General features: G+C 39.6%; 1 protein-coding gene across 1 annotated transcript in view; it reads right to left on the bottom strand.

Moving 5' to 3' along the window:
- Positions 1-1,114: 1,114 nt before the first annotated feature.
- Positions 1,115-22,165, bottom strand: part of slc6a19b (solute carrier family 6 member 19b) — a 23,469-nt gene continuing 2,418 nt past the window's right edge. Inside the window, exons 2-12 of the mRNA XM_036596585.1 lie at positions 13,680-13,820; positions 11,820-11,957; positions 10,197-10,378; positions 8,340-8,450; positions 7,912-8,024; positions 6,644-6,769; positions 5,667-5,826; positions 4,789-4,993; positions 2,507-2,666; positions 2,174-2,336; positions 1,115-1,611 (exon numbers count right to left, since the gene is read on the bottom strand). Of these exons, the coding sequence (XP_036452478.1) occupies positions 1,471-1,611; positions 2,174-2,336; positions 2,507-2,666; positions 4,789-4,993; positions 5,667-5,826; positions 6,644-6,769; positions 7,912-8,024; positions 8,340-8,450; positions 10,197-10,378; positions 11,820-11,957; positions 13,680-13,820 (1,640 nt within the window). The 3' untranslated portion in view covers positions 1,115-1,470. The remainder of the gene's footprint in view (positions 1,612-2,173; positions 2,337-2,506; positions 2,667-4,788; positions 4,994-5,666; positions 5,827-6,643; positions 6,770-7,911; positions 8,025-8,339; positions 8,451-10,196; positions 10,379-11,819; positions 11,958-13,679; positions 13,821-22,165) is intronic.

Here is a 22,165-nt window from a genome sequence, read left to right as displayed (position 1 = left end):
TATATATATATATACATATATATTGGTCAGTTAATAAAAAGAACACTTTTATCCCGGTGTGTCAGACTGTGTGGAGAACTCCTGGAGAGGAACTCCACCCAGACTACACTGTGTTCTGTACAGCACAGAGGAGGAAACCTCAGTCCGGCTCTGTTCCTCTGACTCTGCTGTCTCTGATCTGGTGTTCATTGACGGATTATGAACTCAAAAGTGCACTAAGACTAAATCTGATCTGAAACTCACCAGCCGCCTTCTGTGAGACCTGTACAGTCCTGAAATGGTCTGTTTAGCATAAACGCCACTTGGTTTGACATTTTGTTTCCCAACACAATGAACTTAACCACTTTGACCACAGCACAAATGTCCAGATACGCTTGAACCCTTTGGTAATACATATATTAACGGTACAGGGCATAAAGAACAAGTTATTTTAAAGCGTCAGGAAAAAGAAGAAAACAAATATTTGTCAGAATAGTGCACATTTTTCCACACCTATAAGTTCAGTATTGGAAGTTGGCTGAGACCTGATGTTTACATTCACCTCAACTCAGTATATATATCTATATATATATATATCTGCCCTTGACCAAAAGCTGTTAACACAAAGCGTAAAGGTTTCTGAATGTGTAAATATCATGTTCATTCAGGCCGTATCTCTACAGAACAGCGTCTGATAGCTTGTCAAGCTAATGTGTTTAATGTGCCAGTAAATGTATACTGAGAAAGAACGTGAGAGTCCAGCAGCAGGATGAGAATCTATCTGCATGGAAATAGTTTAATTACATCTCAAATTACTTTTCACTGCATTACATTTACATTTACACATACATTACATTTTATTTTAGTCACACTTTTGATGGCAGTGTTTCAGATTAAACCTCTCAGGGTTTTACTGAAGGTGTAAATAATCAAAACTGAATAAAAAAGCAAGGTTTCATTGAAGATGGATATTTATTTAAATAAAACATAAATCCAACAAACGTGATAAATACTGAGCATCACTAGTTTCTAGAAGAAAATAAAATCTTTGCAAAATACTTTAAAAAATTATACAAGAACTGCACTTAAAATAAACCAAGCTTAGTAAAGACCTGTGTGTGCTTGTTTTGGGGTAAAATTGCATTATCATGTTTTATTTGTATATTTTCTACATCTGTAGTAGCTGCACTGTTTATATGAATAATTCATTTTTAATACAGTGGGCCGAATTGCTTTCCTCACCAACTTTTGGGCTGTTTTAGTGCCTGTGAATACAACACAGGCAACACTAGCAGACTGATATTGTTCCTTTCCCGGTAAACTGTGGCTGAAGGAAACTGAGGATAATCAAATACGTCTACAGAGAAAACCAATACCAGCCGACATATTGCTGAAATAAAGGAAATAACACTAAATAAACAATATCACTGCACATTTGCACGTCTGGACCTCCAAAGTTCAGTCACAGCTAAGAAGAAACAAACACTGGCTTCAGGTTTTACAGCAGCGCTTTCGTATAGCTCTGAAAATAGCGGCACCAGGAACAGCGAGACTCGGGATTCCAGCCAGGATGAAGATTATTACGTAGATCCAGGCCGGATAGGGCTTCTGCTCCAGAGTCGGAAATTTCACCTGCAACACAGACGGATCAGCAGGGCACTTTAGACCATCACTGTCCACGTATTTGTTCTTCACTGACCATTAACAGGAATAATAATAATAGCTCCACCAGTGGGGAGGCGCTGTGTTCTGTACAGAACCAGATAATCTCAGTTTTTAAATATTTCAATCATTTTTTGTCTCTTAATTTTCATCACAATAGCATTCAGCCAGTAACGGGGGGCTTCTCCAACATGTTACTCATACAATAACCATGGAAATGGGTGTAATGTTACTATGGAAACAGGTGCAAATGAGTGTAACCATGGAAATGGGTTTAATGTAACCATGGAGATGGGTGTAGTGTAACTATGGAAATGGGTCTAGTGTTACCATGGAAATGGATGTAACCATGGAAATGGGTGTAGAGTTACCATGGAAATGGGTGTAGTGTAACCATGGAAATGGGTGTAGTGTAACCATGGAAATGGGTGTAGTGTTACCATGGAAATGGGTGTAACCATGGAAATGATCAATGTATCAGTGCTGTAGTTGTACATCATGAGCTCTTGAGGCATGGTGGGTAAAATCTCACCGATTCAGGGTCCCAGGCGATATAGAAGAGCTCCTTGGAGATGGTGGTGACGAAGTAGAAGAGGAAGATGACCAGCATGATGAGGGGGCTGATGACCCTCCAGGTGGCCTGCCAGAAGATGTTGGGTTTGTGGCCAATCATGAAGACCAGGTCTTCATTGAACCTGTTCACAGAGCACATGGTTTCACTTCACCCAGCAGTTTAAAGACAATAAGAAGATTGTGGGGAACAGGACTGTGTCTTTTCAGTAAAATGATATGATGAAAGGTGCTGAATATGAGCAGGAATATGAATAAACAATGTAGAAAAGGCTTATAATATCAGGTGACCTACCTGTCCATACCATAAACATACACCACTCCAACCATCTCACAGAAGCCTGTGATGAGGAGAGGGATGGAGCCAGCGAAGCTGTCGAAGAGCGCCAGCCAGTAGTTTCCTGATCCCTGAACAAATATCAGCCCCATACAGCAACACAGCAGACAGGTGATCCCTGAAGCAGTGCAGCAAAATTAAGAGGTAAACACAGTGTAAATGTGATGAGTTTGTAAGATACCATAATTGGTGAGTTTGATTGAGAGACATATTTAAAACTAACTGGACGTGGCCGAATATCCCATATGGAATAAGAATATATGCTAATGTGCGAAATTGCTACTCAAAACGGTTCTGAAGGCAGCACTGCCTTCGAGGTAGAACGAGCGTAATTGGTTACCAGCCAGCAGGTGGGGATGAATGTCATTGGTTAAGCAGAGCAAGTTGGAATGAGAGATATACTATAAGGTTTGTCATGTAGAGGCCCAGGGCGGCACGGTGGCGCATTGGGTAGCGCTGTCGCCTCACAGCAAGAAGGGCCTGGGTTCAATTCCCGGCCGGGTGACCAGGGTCGTTTCTGCGTGGAGTTTGCCTGTTCTCCCCGTGTCTGTGTGGGTTTCCTCCGGGTACTCCGGTTTCCTCCCACAGTCCAAGACAGGCTAAATTGCCCCTAGGTGTGAGTGTGTGTATGTCTGTCTGTCTGTCTGCCCTGCGATGGACTGGCGACCTGCCCAGGGTGTATCCTGCCTTCCGCCCAATGACAGCTGGGATAGGCTCCAGCACCCCACCGCGACCCAGAAGGATAAGCGGTTTAGATGATGGATGGATATAGAGGCCCATGTGTACTTTGATGTGTTCATAATTCACGTCACGCTGAAAGCAGATTATTATTATTACTTTTATTACTAGTTTTTCACAAAAACGTTGGATAAAATCTGGAGCCATGAAGGCACAGTGTGCAGGTTCTACTGTAATATGCTTAACGTTTACAGAGTTGAGATTTGGGCACAGAGAGCTTGACCACAGCAAGGTTTGGTGGCTGCACAGCGCCATCGTTGCTAGAGGTATGTCTTCAGTTCCAACATGTAAACACAGCGTTAGTAAAGAAGCTGCTGTCAGTCATGTTTAATAGCCAGCATTCTTACTAGTCTACTTACATTACTTTGCACTAACAAGCAAGCAGTCAGAGAAGACGCTGCCTCAGAAGCTGCTAGTTTTCCAGGCAGCTTTCTGAGGAACGAGCAACGTGTAAAAAGAGTTTCCTGAAAAACGAACAACACCAGAAACTGAATTACATACCTTTTAATGCACTGCATCTACTTTAGCAGCACTGAGGAACAGAGAGACGTTTCTAAAGATAAGCCCCGCCTATTGGTTACTTTAATTGGTTGTTCTCTGAACCAATTCCGTTCGTTCTGCCTCAGGGGTAGCGCTGCCTTCAGAACTGTTTTGAGTAGTGATTTTGCATATGAGCAAAATATATGGCCATGTTTTTTTATATATTTGAAGTACATTTCAGTTACAGTGCAGTCCATGTTAAAATACATTCAAACACTAAAATGTATTTCAGAGTTATATTGCCATACTGACCACTGATGAAGGACTAGACCGATGACCAACACAAACTGTGCAGCAGCAGATGAGCTATCGTCTCTGACTTTACATCTACAAGGTGGACTGACAAGGTAGGAGTGTCTAATAGAGTGGACAGTGAGTGGACACAGTGTTTAAAAACTCCAGCAGCACTGCTGTGTCTGATCCACTCGCACCAGCGCAACACACACTAACACGCCACCACCATGTCAGTGTTACTGCAGTGCTGAGAATGATCCACCACCCAAATAGTACCTGCTCTGTGAGGGTCCATGGGGGTCCTGACCACTGAAGAACAGGGTAAAAGGGGGCTAACAAAGTATCAGAGAAACAGATGGACTACAGTCTGTAACTGTAGAACTACAGAGTGAAACTATACGGTCAGTGGAGCTGATAAAATGGACAGTGAGGTGGTTTTAATGTGACGGCTGATGGGTGTAGATTGTACAGTTTGTATATTGTGGCCCACATGAGCAAGATTTTATTCTGTGTACTGTTCAAGTAGCTCATATGTGTACGTTCACCACATCCTTCATTCTGAATCGTACCATAGTAATCAAGGAGAGTTGTGGTGAAATGTGAGATTTCATGGTGAGCTGAATTGTTCTCTACTAGATTGTAATCAAATCAAATCATAAGGGCTAAAATGAATGAATGGTTTGCAAATTGAAGCTGGTCCCTCTGAGTGGAGAACCTGAGTGCAGTACCTGAGATGGCTTCTTTGGTCCAGCTCTTGGGGAAGACCTTTAGGTCCTGCAGGGGAACCAGCACTCCTTCAATGTTTCCAAACATGGAGGACAAGCCGAGGCAGAAGAGCATGACAAAGAACAGGACGGACCACAGTGGAGCCAGGGGCATCTTAGTGATGGCCTCAGTGAAGACGATGAAGGCCAGGCCTGTACCCTCCACACCCTGTTTAGAGAAGCACGGTGGAAACTTCAGGTATTTATTCAGGTTCAGAGAGCAGCGAGATCCCAACTCCATGGCACATGTTTTTCACTGCCTGGCCACTGACCCCACCTTTCAGCTCCGTCTTGCTGGTGTAAAGTTATAGACTGTTGATGTACAGTTTGTTATCCATCCTCTAGTCCTTCATCAATGCTCAGTTTCTGACCACAGAGCTGCTCTTATGTAGAAGTACAAGGTTTCTAATAAAGTGGCCAGTCAGTGGAAGCACAAGGTAGGTGTTTCCAATAAAGTGGCCAGTTAGTGGATGCACAAAGGTGGGTGTTTCCAATAAAGTGGACAGTTAGTGGGAGCACATGATGGGTGTTTCTAATAAAGTGGCCAGTTAGTGGAGGCACAAGGTGGGTGTTTCTATTAAAGTGGCCAGTTAGTGCAAGCACAAGGTGGTGTTTCTAATAAAGTGGCCAGTTAGTGAAAGCACAAGGTGGGTGTTTCCAATAAAGTGGCCAGCTAGTGGAGGCACAAAGTGGGTGTTTCTAACAAAGTGGCCAGTTAGCCAAAGCAAAAGGTGGGTGTTTCTATTAAAGTGGCCAGTAAGTGGAAGCACAAGGTGGGTGTTTCTAATGAAGTGTAATGCTTCTAGAAGTACATTATCATGTGATCCTGATCAGGACTGTACCTCAGTGAGGAAGGTGTTCAGGTCACATGTCTGTAGGTTCAGGCCGCTGATGATGTCTGGATAAGTGGCATTAAGGTTCTCCAGAGCCAAATTATAGTTACTCTCGGTGATGTTTCCCTCCGGCAGATCAAAGTTGTTCAGCAGAGCCAGGATGTTTCTGTGGGACAGATGCAGAGCAGATGTGTTGAATATTAAATTGTTTTTTTTTTTCATTTGGCTGCTGTTAAAGTGAGCTTTCCCTCTTACTGTAGATGCAGTCAGTCAGCCAGGACCTGCTTGGTGTCTTTGATTCTTTAGCTTTAGCGCGACAGCTATGAGGCTAATGTAGCTAACAAGTAACAGAATGTTTAAAGCGTTAGCAATTAGCTTTGTTCATGCACCTAAATTAACACACTCTCCTCAGACTGTGTGGAGCTGTTCAGCATCTCTGATAGACTTGATTCTGTGGTTTCTGACCCTGTGTGACCCACTGTTCCTCAGACAGTGAGAGGACATCGGGCCACTGTTGACCTGATGACGGCAAAGATGGTTCTTCAGAGGTTCTTTAGTAAAGACAACAGTGCTTAAGAACCCATAAACACTTAAAGAACCCTCTGCATGCTCAAATGGTTCTCTGCATGGTGAAATGGTTCTTCAGACTGATGGAGAATGTGTTGTAAATGGTTCTATACAGCAGCAAAGAGTTTTCTGCTCTGATTACAAGCTTGACATCGTAACTTTCTGCTGTGGGAAATGTAGGAAATGACTGGTCGCTTGTGGCTCTTTCGCCTGGTAGCGTGAACGCTGGGTGAGACATGCAGTTAGCGTCTTGCTAACTGGTAGGGTGTAAGCTTAAATGACTTGTTAGCTACATCAGCCTCGTAGCTAAGGATCAACTTCAGACACCAAACCTTTCTTGTCTGATCCTCTACATCAAAGGAGGTGGGGGGGCGTATAAACTAGACCTTTAAGAGAGTAAGACGCAGGTACGTACCCTTCCCAGACAGTCGTCAAATCTCTGTGTGGCTCTGAAGCCGATGATGGTGTAGATGACGGTGGCGGCGAAGATTGATGTGAAGGCGTTGATGATGGAGATGATCACAGCGTCCTGCTCACAGTTATTACTGACAGAAAGACAAAGATACTAAAGTACAGGACGTAACACTGCAGACATACGCATGCCCAGTAAAACACTGCACTGACGTCCTTGATTCAAACATGTACATCATTTCCACAGTAAAAACCCAACTCTGTATTTCAGTTTACTTTTAACAGTGATTGCACTGATGTGCCACGTTTTAAAGCTGCACTATGTAATGTTTGTTGTTAAAACTGAAAGTAGTGTCATTAATGAGTGAGGAGAATGTAAACAGGCTAAAATACGGTGAGTCTGTGCTGCTGCGAGTCGCCTGTAAAGCCCGAGGCGTTGAGTTTTTCACACCACGTCGTACGTCTTTACGTATTAACGTCACACAGACTCTAAAAGAAGGTCCAGCTCGATGTTTCGGCCTCAAATGATCTCAGAATCAACATCACACTGATGAAGATGTGATGACTATAGTAGATAATTCACTCTCATCCTCAGAGACGCTGCTTCACCAAGTTTAGACTGAGTTCTCTCTGAATTCTTTTTAAACTCAGTCGCAAAACTCAGATCCATCCACTTGTGGGGGTCCGAAGCACGACTGGCATTACAGAGAGTTCTTCTGCACATTGCATGCAATTACATATGTCCACCAGAGAGGGCTCCAAATCCCCAAATCGTACATAGTGTTGCTCTAATTTATGAAACGATGTACACACTTGATAATGCAGAGCTTTACTCCTTTACAGAAACACCAACAACCTTCAGTACCTGTTAAAAGTATAAACTCAGAATGATTTGATTCTGTCTGATTATGACTCTTTGGGAAATGATTCAGTGCATCATGAAATGTCATGTGTGACCATGATTGGATTTAACTCTAATCAATTTGACTTTATTTTCAAATTATTTAAAAGTAACAGGTAAACATTGTTAATAGGAAACAACACTTAAACCTTTTTTGTTTGTTTGAAAACAGCCTGCAAAGTCTATTTTGGCCAAAATTAAGCTCATACATTATTGAATATTATTGTAATTCATTATAATCAAATTCTTCATCAATCCAATTAAAATGTTAATTTAATTAATTAAACCTTTGGTTTAGTGCATTTTTACACTTTTAGCACCTTTTTTAAAAAAAATTAAGACTGAATTCAGAATGTTTGGATGTTTTGGACTTACTGGATGGAGTTGTAGCTGGAGAAGGAGATGAGGCCACCAAACGCCAGAGAGAAGGAATAAAACACCTGAGCTCCTGCGTCCAGCCAGGTGGCTGGGTTCGCTAGCTCATTCAGCTACACAGACACAGATATAAACACACACACACACACACACACACACACGCACACACACACACAAATTAATTTTAAGGCTAATCAGGACAGTAACATTCCCTCCTGAATAAGTCTGAGGTGTGTAGAATAGTCTAAATCAGTACTGCAGTAATATTATCAGTGACTGAGCAAAGCAAAGCAATCAAATTGAAAGTATGAACGTTAGAAAGTACAGATCCATTATCTGTGTACTGTAGTATGCAGAGCTGAGTGAGTGGATCCAGCTGTTTCACACCTCTGGATTAAAAGTTGTTGATTGTGTGAATTAACACTCACATCTGGCGTGAAGAGAAATATGATCCCACTGACGGAGCCTTTGAGGGTGAGGCCTCTGATGAGGAAGATAGTGAGAACCAAGTAAGGTAGGGTAGAGGTCACATACACGGCCTGGAGGAGAGAGAGATCAGACAGATATCTCACTAAAGCACGGCTAAAACTCCGTCATCACTCCTCCTTTATCTCAATACAATTTCAGAGCATCAAAATAAAATTTATTTTAAGCATTTATGCATCCCGAAGTCTAATAATTTAAGGTAGTGCAACTGTCCAACCACTTAATTAAACCACCAATTAATTAAAGTAATTTTTAATTTAAATTAAATGCTTACATGTTTGAAAACATGTAAAACAGGGGCAGCTTTAAAATGATCAAACTCAGAGCAAAACTTTTGCCTGCAAATTCTGATTTCCACAGCTAGGACTAATGCTAATGCTAATGTTATTTCAAAGCGACCTTGTGAAAGTTGCTCTTTCAATATGACATGTTATTAATATATTATTGTTATTATTAAAAGTATATAACACATGGAGCACCCAGTGTGTTCCGAACAAGTAACAAAAACATAACAGTGTTTATTGTGAGTTATGAAATAATCAGGATTCTCTGAACTGACATTAAATGTGTCACTCAGAAGCAGCAACTGCTGACTGAGCTGTGCACCAAAGGCCTCATTCATCAGCCACAACTTCAGCTTTATTACACAAGTACGGCTGAAACCGCCTGTTTAATTGTTTACATAGGGCTATAAACTTTAAAACGGCTCTGAGTCTAAATCATTACCCAGCAGTGTTCCTACAGCGTACAGTAAAAAAGGTGTTTTGTGATATTCAGCATTTCTGTAGAACATGTTTAAATGTAAGGATGTCTGTCAGATTATGTTCTTTATTTAGCATAATGTCCTTGCTTAAATATGAAATGACTCATAGAGGTAATAAAATGACTGTTCTGTGCTGGACTAAAGCCTAAAACACTAAACTTTTATAAGACTTTATCAGTGTCCTTTGGAAAACAGTTATCATTATTTACAGTTAGCAATTGTTCATCTTTAACTGGAAGCATAAATACAATCTATTTTCCAGGATAAGGTTCATCACTGAACTGAGGTAATACCACTCCAGAAGAGTCCAGACGCCACTCCTAATTAGTGGATTACGCTTGTTTAACTCTCAATAGTCGGCAAACTTGCCAGGCGTATCTGTATCTGTCTCTGTGTCTGTGTCTGTATCTTTGTGATGATCCAGCTCAGAAATCCAGTTCAAACACTTCCTGAATCTGTAGAGTCGCCCTTTCCATTCCATCTTATCACGAGATCATACGAGACTCACATCCGGAGTTATGAGCCGATGAAGAGGGGCTGAGATACACGTCATCTGCCTCTCACCGTGTGGAACTGGTGGATCTACATCGGAGACTCATGTGAAACGGCGTGCAGAGAGTTTACAGCTGCTGAAGCTGCTGCAGCGGTTTTGGAAAGTAGTGATGAAGATAACGGAGCATTTAGATATGAAACATATGAGGTTCATGTTATATGAAGAGCCTTTAGAGGAGGATTTAGGAAGAGATGAACAAATCAAGAAAATGACCACTGAACACCTTTGGGATGAGTTTGGAGTGATGAAGCACCACTAAACATCTTTTGGATGAGCTGGTGCTCCAGACCTAAATGGCCAACATCCCTGATGACCTCACTAATGTTCTTGTGGCTGAATGGATCAGATCCCAGAACTTCTCCAATATCGAGTGGAAAGTCTTCCCAGAAGAGTAGAGACTGTTACAGCAGGAAAATACATTCCTACTCATACCCTTCAAGATGAAGGAAATGTTGGACAAGCAGGTGTCCAGTCTGGACGTACCTTTCCGGTGGTCTCTATTCCACGGATGCAGCAGACATAGAGCACAGCCCAGGCTGAAATCAGACACAGCACCATCCACCACTGCAGGCCTCCAGTTTGGTCGATGTCTGTGGTGATGTTCAGGGTCTTCCTGTACCAGAAATAATCCACCGGAGAGCTTCTCTCACACTCCGACTCAAAACCTGACGACAGAGCAAGGCTTATTTCAGCTTTTTTTACTTTAAACTTAGCTTTAGCAAGACTTGGAATGGATTCATGCCTGAAGAGTGAGTCTAGAACAGTCTGGGTATTTACTCACGTGTAATTGTAGACACTGTCCGCAATATATAGTTTCACATCAGCGCAAATAAGCTAGTAAGCAAGAGAGCGAGTGTGTGAGTTCACTCTCTCCAGAGAAAAGTAATCGCTTGACTCTACACCTGGTTCTGCACATGTATTTACTTCATATATCAGACAGTACATTAAGCTAGCAAGCAAGGTAGCCAATTAGACAAATTAGATGTTAAGGTGGCGTAAAATGACCAAACCTACCATTCAATTGTTAATTGTGGTTATTACAATTGGTCAGTGTTTTAAAGAGATCTGGGCCAGAAAGGGTTTTCAGGGCAGGTAAGTCATTTTTTGGTTACTGAGCTGTTTGTGTGAACACAAAATCCAGCCTGATATCACTGTAATCTCCATCTTGTTTCTACAGCGCAGCTCCGTTTAGAAGCAGCTGACCAGCTCACAGCCAGTGCAGCTGGGCTTCAGTCCAGCCTCCGCACTGCGGGGTCAGTTCACACACAGCGTTACAGCTCAGACTCCTTCAGCACACAAAGACTAATAAAGCACATTCAGTCTTTTAGTTCCATTTACACAGATTTAAACTGAAGCAGAGAAACATCTGAAAACAGAGACTTTCTGCTTTATTAGGATCTTTCAGACGTCAGTATTTTGGTTTTTAATACGTTTATTAATGAAATTGACATTATCAGCTGGTAAAGCTGTAGTTATTCAGAGACAATGTTCATATTTTACTGATGTTTTTATTCACTGGACTAAAATAAATCTGTCACTGTTTGACACTCAGACTCAGTCAGTGTTCATATATAATCTGATGTGTGTGTATCAGCTGATCTGTCTGTCTGTCTGTCTTATAGATGATAATATATAATGCAGAACGGCTGGAAAATAGATTTGAATTATACTGAATTAACTCTGTTTGCACTGATTGATCAGACGTTTCTATCAGGTGTTAAACTGACCCTCTGTCTGTTACAGTGAACCCAACCCAGGGGCTAAACTGGAACTGCACTTCCCTCATTTTGGGCTTGTCCTGAACAGTAGGAGCCAGAAACAAAGCTCAAGTGTTTGTAGCAGAGATGTTTATGTTGTTTGTATGAAAATATGATTATTCAAACTTAAATATCACTGTGTTAGTTGGTGCCCACTTTCCACTAATTTTGGAGCTTCATCAATCCAAAAAGAGAAGAACAGAGCTGTTCAGACTTTGGTTCCTCTGCTGGTAGATACTGGATACCACAGAACGTCTGATCTGGAGGACGGCTGAGGGATCATTTCTGAGTAGAGGAGACTGGTGGAGATACCATGAACTAAACTGCCCCCAAACCTGCTTCGTGGTACCTGTTCTGTTTGCATTGACGGGGCACTGACTCCAGGGTAGAGGCTCCTGGAACGAGTTGAAGAAGTACCACAGGACCCAGGCGATGATAGTGTTGTAGTAGAGACTGACCAACAGGGACACACACATGGACGCAATGCCTGTGGGGAGAAGTTTCCGTCAGCTGTGGTACAGCAATAACAGCTATAACAACGAAAGAGAAGATTTATTATTTAGCATTATGAAAATATCACCGTGGTAACTGGTTACTAGCTTCTATTGATAGTTAGCAGCACTAACGTGTCCTGTGTCCAGCATTAAACACCTCTTCATACATTTTGTTGAGTTATTTCTAAATTAAGTGGAGGAATTTTGTGGAAAAGGCAGATTCTAAACTTTCAATCTATCCTCATTGTGTCTGTGGGTAGAAGTGTTGCTAGGCTGTTGCTATGGTATCCCTGGTGGTTGCTAAGGTGTTGCAAAGCTGTCACTATGGTATCCCTAGTAGTGGCTAAGGTGTTGCTAGGCTGTTGCTATGGCATCCCAGATGGTTGCTAAGGTGTTGCTAGGCTGTTGCTATGGTATCCCTGGTGGTTGCTAAGGTGTTGCTAGGCTGTTGCTATGGTATCCCTGGTGGTTGCTAAGGTGTGGCTAGGCTGTTGCTATGGTATCCCAGGTGGTTGCTAAGGTGTTGCTAAGCTGTCACTATGGTATCCCAGGTGGTTGCTATGGTGTTGCTAGGCTATTGCTATGGTATCCCAGGTGGTTGCTAAGGTGTTGCTAGGCTGTTGCTATGGTATCCCTGGTGGTGGCTAAGGTGTTGCTAGGCTGTTGCTATGGTGGCCCTGGTGGTTACTAAGGTGCTGGAGATAAGAATAAACACTACGGTGTTTATGATGATTTGAATTTGATGTTATTGAGTCCAGTGGGAAGAAAAAACTGTCCTTCACAATTTTGAAAGAGTGACTGTAACACTGATACACACAAGCTCGGATATACAATAATGCCTGATACAAACTTAAAATGTCCACATTTCATCTAGAATGGACTAAATACTTTCTGTGAATTGCTGTTAGCTTAGCGCTAACATGCTACCAGAATCCCATAGCGGTGCTAGCAGAAATTAGCGTTATGAAAAAGTCATTTTTTCCTGATCTTTGACCATTTTGAACAAACTGAAGGGCTAACAGTGACAGTCACAGTTCACTACTGACGTAAGTGTTATTAATTATTAAACACTCATAATGACAGCACCCTGCAAAAGATTTAAGTTAGCAAGTGAAATCTTACATCTAATCTGTACATCATATATTTCTCATGTTGAGATTGTTGTGAGCTTATTATAAGATTATTTTTTATTTCTTGACATTGTTTTCTTATTTTGACTGATTATATTAAGAAAAGATACTACACTGACAGACAATTTAGCTTATTTTAAGAAATATGCTTGAAATATACCTGCCACTGTAGTGAGACAATTTCACTTAGTAAAAGTACCTAATATAAGTGAAAATGTCTGAAAATAAATTTAATAATCATATATTGTTCTTACAAAAATCTCAAAAAAAGAAATATTAGATAAGATTTAAGATCATTTCACTTGCTGAGATATAATTTTACAGTGTAATTTTCAGGAACGCAAGCTAAATAGATCTTTTTAAACCCAGATTAAAAATATTAGTTCAGGCTAGAAGTTCTGTGGGTCATTTTCTCCTTTAGAGCACATTGATTTTATCACTCCAATGATTTAGAATTAGATTTGTTATATACGTTGACTGTACTCTATGTGACTGAATGTAACTGTGTGGTGTGATGAAGTGATCTCTCCATTTGAGTCCGAGAGCTTGACGTTCCCTCACTGGTGTGGTGTGTCTCTCCCTCACCTACTCCCAGCATGTAGGGGTTAATGGTTCTCCACACGTCCATGCTGCCTTTCCTCAGCCGCTGACCGATCGCGAACTCCAGGTGAAGCAGAGGGATTCCCTCCAGCACCAGCAGGATCAGGAACGGGATCATAAACGCTCCTGAAGAACAGAACGATCTGATAAAGGCTCAGAACCCGAAAACACGTAAATGAACATTTGAAAGGAAACATTATGGTGTCCTAGAACCTGTAGTTCTCAGGGGTTCCACAGAAACAGGACATCTGAGATAAAAGATCAGCTTCAGAAGCAGGAGAGGTAGAACCAGGTCAATATAGCAGAAGTTCGATGTACTTATATAATAATGAGTGAGTTATTATATTATGTTATATTATATTATATTATATTAAATTATATTATATTATATTATATGCAAAAGTGTGGGTGTCCTGGTTTTATTAATATAATCAATATGTTAAACTCAGCAAATAAATACAAACACAAATATGTACACAAAATGCCATTTTTTAAATTTGAAATAATAGAAAATCAAAAATCCATGAATTTTCAATTAAATCCCAGATGGTTCTTAAGGTGCTGCTAGGCTGTCATTAAAGTATCCCAGGTGGTTCCTAAGGTTTTACTAGGCTGTTGCTATGGTACCCCAGGTGGTCGCTAAGGTGCTGCTAGGCTGTCGTTATGGTATTCCAGCTGGTTCCTAAGGTGTTACTAGGCTGTTGCTATGGTATACCTGGTGGTTGCTGAGGTGTTGCTAGGCTGTTGCTATGTTAACCCAGGTGGTTGCTAATACCTGTGTATATATGTGCTAGTATGTATGTGATTCTCTATGAGGGGCAGTGTGAGAGACGTCTTTTGTAGGGAAAAAACATTCTGTACAAAAACAAACACTGTACAAAAACTGTACGTGTCCAAAAGCACTAGCGCAATATTCCCATGGCTCTAGGTTGACAGCTGTCACCTGTGAGGACAATACAAAAAATACCAAATAAGAAGAGGATAATAAAGAGCAGTAAGCTGGTAAAGACAGTTTACTGTACCTAATTATTAATGAAATACCTCATGGAGCACCAGGACGTTTTCTGCGGAACATTTTAAAGAGCATTTTAAAATGTGAACAGGGTTTCTAAGGGTCATCAAACCCTTGGACACATTTCAACTCATGAACATCTTCAATTGTCTGCAAGATAAGATCAGATAAGCTGAGACGAGATAAGATAAGATACGCTTTATTGATCCTTAGAAGAAACCAACTGGGAGAGGACAGAAGTGAGCACTGAGGAAAAAAAAAATCTCAGAAGATATAAAACAATAAAAATAAACATTTTTATAATTGATATAAAAATATACAACATACAAAGTTTAATAATATGATTATGATTTGTGATATGATTAATGGACTTGTTGGTGCACTTGTAAATATGATATTACCCACAAATACAGTTACCGTAATCTGTGGTAATATTTAAGGGCATGTTTAAGCAAATTTAAAGCTTAACTAAAGGGCAGCATAGTTAAGTGTACTTCCTTCAGTAGTGTTAAAGCAGTAGTGTTATCTTACCTACTGCAGTTCTACAGTGGAACTCAGAACCCCAGGAATTTAAGAACCTCCTTTTTAGTTCCACTCTAGCTGTTTTCTGGAAAGGCAGTTTTACTTTTCCAAACTTTAGGTCCAAAAAATTGCTACAGTATGTAATTCTCAAATATAAACAGGAAGCAGTGATTAGTAAATACACTTTGACCTGTATTACACTGAGAACAGTACAAAGGCCAGATATTTAATGTGTTATCTTATCAACATCATTGTTCTTTCTAAACACTCACTTGGTCTGAAAATGATGTCTGCAACACGTTCCAAAGAAGTTGAGGTAACTGAAGATTTTCATATTGTGGAAAAAAACATCTTAAACTGGTGATGTAGTCATGCTGGGGTGTAAGAGGAGCATCCAGGAAAGTTCTAGTCTTTGAGCAAATACAAGTCACCACTTTGCCTAATAACATGTTAGTAAGTTTATAATAAAGTTCCTCAACGAGTGTTTGTAAGGATTTTAGGTGTTTCACCCTCTACAGCGCATAATATCATCAACAGATTCCGAGAAGCCAACGAAATCTCAGTGTATAAAGGAAAAGGCTGAAAACCACAACTAAATGCCGGCATGGACGTCACCACACGGGCTCGGGAATACTTGTCAGTAAACACTGTCACTGCATCAACAAATGTAAGTTAAGAGTTAAGTTTTCAGGGACGTCCATGTTTATTTCAACATGACACACCGAGAAATATTCTGCAGGTGTTATGACAGCATGGCTGTGTAATCAGAGAAGGAGGGTTCTAGACTGACCTGCCTGTCTAATACTGAATACTCGTATAAGTGAAGAATGGCAAATATTTCTACTTTTCAATCTGGAACAGTTTGTGGTGATGTAACTTAGGGGTAAACGTGCGTCCTGGAACATGTTACAGGCATTGAATTTAAAATGAGCTTATATTTACAAATAATGATGTTCATAAGGTAAAACATCAAATTTGTTTTTGTACTGTTTTCAATGTAATACAGGTAAACCATAATTTACTAATTACTGCTTTCTGCTTTTATTAATTGAAGTAGAAAATCTATGCAGCTGTAATATCTCAGGTGGGCTGAATGAAGTGGGCACTTAAAGGGGAATTTCACTGATTTTCCAGAATTCCTTCATAATTCATTGTGTGAGGTATAAACAGAGTGACTCAGAGTGGTTTGGTGTGAAATGGTTCAGATGTCTTTACAGTGGTGGTGATAGGAACCAGGAGTTGCCATGACTACAACACAAATATAGACATTTTATTTACTATCCAGAACCACCAGTGAACCTACACGAGTCTTCTGAGCTTATATGGAATGTTGATGATGGAAAATAGTGGAAAATCTGAAATAATAAGTTTTCTTTGGGGACTATTTTGCCTCACAGCGCCCTGCATGTATCCCTCCACCATGAATGGAGTTTAAGTTCTCTAAACTATCATAAATCAGTGTCTCAGTCATCAGGCAGTGAATTCATAACCATTTCATGTAGGAACTTTCTGTGAGGGAGCTTTTAGAGGTGGACGTCTGGTTCCTATCACCACCACAGTTGGTGACCAGTGATTTACATAACTCTGTTCTCGTGTGTACAGTGTGATACAGAGTTCTGCGTATGTCAGCCAGGTTGTGTTTGGATCTTTTGCTCTTTTCTGTTTAGAAATGCTGGTTCCACACTCTTATCAGCTTCCCAGTGGTCACTCAGTGTACCACCCTGACCACAGCACAGCACGTTCAGTCTCATCTGGGGCTGCTGTTTTATCAACATGTGGAACATGTGATTGGTTCAGTCACCCCGCTGCACTTTTATAAAGGTGTGTTTACACAGGTGATAAAAGCCTTAAGGAAGTGCATTTAGACGTTCGTAGATTAAAGAGTGCAGGACGTATAACACTCACACACGCGTGGGAAACTTTACTACCTTCTACTGACTGTGACTTTTGGTACCTTAGTTTTGGCAACTTTCCAGCCCCATATGGAAACAAATATATTCCAAATGTATTTATGAAATATATTTTTGTAATGTATGAAAATGGACAAAACTGTATTTGTTACATACATGTTTAAAATGCCTTTATTAATTTTAGTTATTATCTGTGTTCAGTTGAGTGTAATGAAGGTTCCAGATGTAACTAAACGTACTGACTGTGATCTGCACTGTACTTTACATTAACCATGTACGTCTGCAGTCAGACTCTCACACACAATGTATTTCACATAAACAAGATATCAGATCATAACTGCATTTTCACAGAGTATCAATACCCACAACACTCGCTTCTGTCCTGTTAAAGGATCATTAGATCAGATTTAAAATGAAGATACTGGAACACAAATTCATTTCTAAAGGTATCAGACAGGATTCTGGGTATTTTCATACATTTTCAGATGGATTTAATAAACACATTTACACACAGTTATTTTGTCTATGAGTAATATTTCCACACACATTTAAATGCATTTTAAAATATATTTGCTTAATATGGCAAAATATTCTGAAATACATTTTAGTGTTTGGAATGTATTTCAGCATCGACTGCAGAGTGTTTGAAATGGATTTAAAATATATAAAAATATATGTCTATATGTTTTTTTTCCACTTGGGGCAGTCTTTGCTTTATTTCACAGCTTATTTAAATCTTAGTGGATTTCTATGTTGTGGATGTTTAAAGTTGTTATTAAAAGGAGAATTTCCAAAAATTCTATTCAGCGAGTGGTTTGGTGTGAAACGCTCTGTTCTAGATAAACTCACCGAGTCAGAACTGTTCACAGTGGTGGTGATAGGAACCAGACGTCCACCTCTAAAAGCTCCCTCACAGAAAGTTCCTACATGAAATGGTTATGAATTCACTGCCTGATGACTGAGACACTGTTTAATGATAGTTTAGAGAACTTAAACTCCATTCATGGTGGAGGGATACATGCAGGGCGCTGTGAGGCAAAATAGTCCCCAAAGAAAACATGTTATTTCAGATTTTCCATTATTTTCCATCATCAACATTCCATATAGACTCAGAAGACTCAGAAGGCTGCTGTTGGGGTTGTGGTGCTAATAAAGCTAAAGGAGCTGCATCTCCGTCTCTTCAAGGTCAAACGCTGAGCGAAGCTGCTCGATGATGTCCGAGCTTTGAGAAACTGTCCAGAGTGAAATGAGACACTAACAGCTCTGAGTTAAAGCTGTCGGGATCCTGTTAGAGATGCGGGAATGAAAAGAGCCGACGTTCCTTCACTGCGTGGAGCTGCATTTCTGCACACAGTCTGACATTTTCATTGCTGCTCTGATGTTGTTGTTGATTCGCTGGTCTAGAACGTGGGCTGGTGTATGTAAATTTTGAGGATGTAAATATTAATGAGTCTAGACTGTTACGTTACAGTTTAGGATTTTGGAATCAGCCTGTTTTACCGCCCTCCTTTACAAATGATTTGTATCTGAAGGAGGAGACAGCGAAGGAGGAGACAGCAGTGTTCGAAGTTCGCAGTGTGTCAGTCCAGGTGCCGACCTCTCCTTATTCAACTACACCAACTTAAATACAGTTTTCCATTCTATGGCACCTTTAAAAGCTAAAAAGGTTTTGTCTTCTCCTGTAAAGTTACTATTTTAGAGGTGCATGTTCCTCTTTAGACAGCAACAATGTAAAGACTTTGTTGTCTCAATATAAAAACTGCAATTGCAGGTCAAACAATCTCCTCTGGTCCAAGAAATGTTTTAAAATGCTTTGGCTGATAATTGCTTTCAAACCATTTCTAGACCTGTGTGAACTCAGCCAAGGCAGAAACAGCTGATGTGCATCTGGGAGTGAAGTTAGTTTGTACAGTAGATGCTCACGTCAGCCATTTGTGGTGTGGCTGAGTTAATGAACGTAAAGAAATCACCCTCACTGTGACCCTTCAGACGCGCTAGTTAGCCTTGAACACAGTCCTGAAGTAAAACACTTACAGAACCTGCGGCTGCTGTAGTTAATCACACAGGAGAGGCGTGAGATCCACACGAAGGCTACACATTAAAAATGTGTTGTTTGTTCTTAATAATGTACTGAATGTGTTAAGAAGCAGTTGAACTACTTTCATTTAGAAAATTACAAAATTCTGTAAATCCAAATTTCACAAATTTATCCTCTTTTATCCACTTTTGTGTTCTTTTGTGTGTTTTTTTACAGAGTATGGATTCGGCAGTGTCCCTGCATGGCCTCTCCACAAACGTCCTCTGTTAATTATTAACAGAATTACATGCAGTTACATGCTTAATTAAATAATAAAAATGGGTGTGATTCATGGAACTGAAATTATGTGAGATTAGGTTATAATATTCCCACTGTTAATAAAATAGGCTGACATTAAAATTGCAGCTCTTGCAGTTTAAAAACTCTCAAATTTAAATATTCAATGTAAAAATGACCAATCGTATAGCTCTTAAAAATAAACATCCTAAAAAGGCTTCTATGAAGCAATGGCATAGAAAAAAATCCATCTCTAAAGGATTTTCATGTCATTTTTTGCAAGTGAAATCATCTTAAATTTAGTCTAAATATCCAGTTCTCATTATGATGAAGATTATATGATGATTCAACTTATGTTTCTAAAGATTGTTTGACTTGTTTTAAGTCATTTTATTCAGCAAAGAGTCTTTCTGCCATTGTAAAGAGCAGCTCTCCACAGGAAAGAACCAGCACAGTCTCCATCTGAAGCTGCTACCATCTCCAGTAATACAAATTATTAAGGAGACACTGAGTGCACTTACATGCACTCAATAATCCGATCATAATTGGATTTCTGCGGTTATCCAATTATTCAAATGGTCATGTAAACACCATACTCTTATCTAGAAATCTGATTGAGAAATCTGATAAAGAGGCTGGATTTTAGCTCAGTAATCAGATTTCTCAGTGCTGTAAACTCTTACTCTGATTTCTTTCGGATTTCTCAGTCTGAGCATGTGCAGAACAGACAGTGGTGCTGGAAATAAGCGAGCAGTGTCACCATGAGACACAGCAGAACACTTTTGGTGTGGTGCTGAAACTGACTACATTCTCAACAAAATAAGGGATTTAAATATTCTTCATCTTCTAGATGATGTTTGTTCATATTTTCAGGTAAAGCGGCGTGATGTTTAAGAAAAGCCACGGTATTAAGTTTGAGTTTTACGTTACGTTTATGTCGCCTCTTCTTCTGTGAGTTTATTGGCTGGTTGTAAAGCAGAAATCTGATTAGTGTCTGACTTATTTAGACCCAGAGTTTTCCCGTTATATCCCCTGATTACTCAAGTGCGTATAACACGTTGGTCGGATTACTGACACAATCTGATTATCTATTAAAAAATCAAACATTTGTTAAAGTTATGGTTCATCTAAATATTATATTTGACCAAGTGTAGTGAATCAGCCAAGACATGCTTATTTTTAACACTGAGGCTAAGTAATTAGCATGGTGCTAACATGGCTAGATCATCATACGCTGTCTACAAACTCCTCAGTATCTCTAGAAGTCTTGATTATGTGGTTTATGACTCTGTTTGACTCACTATTATCTATAAACTTGGGCTAAAGTACAGCCTAAACACAGCAGCATCTTTTCTCCATTTTTAGTATAAACATGCTTTGACTGATTATCTACATTTGGGCTGAGGAGGAAAACTTAAAAATTGCTTTAAAGTGTTCTGTGTGTAAAAGACACCGCATACTTGCTTAAGGAAATGCCTGCATTTTGCCAATATTCCACATTAACATGTTATTTAAATGATTTTATGATATTTAAATGAACTCGTCTAACACATTTTACATTGCTTATAATCAGGCATGTGCTGACTGTGCATGTTAATGTATATTCATATATGCAGTTCATACACTGATCATTGTGTTGTTGGTTGTATCACATTAAACGTGTGAAATCAATGATTATTCAGCTACATGGTTTATCCGCACCTTTTACCAAAAGCTGAACAGAGAAAATCTAATACATCAACATTGTGCTTAATGTTTAAAGGCTTTAAGCTCAATATGTTCGACTGTATATGTACAGAAACTGGTTGGAAAAGCAAAAAATTCCACAAAAACAATCAATTACACCCTTTTAATAATCTACGATCGAAGCAGGACAGCAGATTAATGTAAGAAGGTTCTGCTTTTTGACCCACATGCTGCACCGTCAGTATCAAAACTGGTGGGAATTGAAAACAACCGCTTGATTAAAAATAAATACTTAACCAGAAATATATTAAATATATGTTGTATTTTCACACTTATGAACCAAAGCTTTTGTATTATTTCAGTATATTTTGTTCAGACATTTCTGGATTAATTTTAAAGGTCATGGCAACCTCTGTCACTCAGTTCTGTTCTAAAAGACTGAGCACTGACAGCTGTTCTTCACAAATGCCAGTAAACTGTAATTATTAACTTAAGTTAAAGTGATAGAAAAACTTTCTCACTAAGTTGGACACCTTCCTAAAAAAATTCCATGAAAGTTTCCCTTCATGCAGTCAAACTTCAACAGTAGCCTCATTTTAAAATATATCTAAAAAAACTGACATGCATTTAATGTAATAATTGAATAGCTACATCAATTACATTAAATCAATAATTGCACAATTTAATATGTAAAATAATAATAAATTACCTAATGTCATGTATTTGCTAGTATAAAGTCACTTGGGGTTTGTACACAGACACTGCATATGGACTGTCTTTGTTTCATGCCTGTCTTGTCCATTTCAAATGAACATGACTATTTAAAAGTACTCATACTAAAAGAGTATTTAGTGCTTATATTAAACCTAAAACATTAGAAAAAATCAATTAGCAAGTGGAACTTGCTTAACCTGCATAATCCTGGCCCAAAGTACACACAGATGAGTTTTATCATGCTTATCCTAACCGTGGAAAACTATGTTTTTCATAACTGAGAAAGAAAAAAAAAAAAGAAATCCACATAATT

Source organism: Colossoma macropomum, unplaced genomic scaffold, assembly GCF_904425465.1.
Source record: "Colossoma macropomum unplaced genomic scaffold, Colossoma_macropomum, whole genome shotgun sequence".
Classification (NCBI taxonomy): domain Eukaryota; kingdom Metazoa; phylum Chordata; class Actinopteri; order Characiformes; family Serrasalmidae; genus Colossoma; species Colossoma macropomum.
The sequence above is the reverse complement of the archived record's forward strand: the minus strand, read 5'-3'. Positions and strand labels throughout refer to the sequence as shown.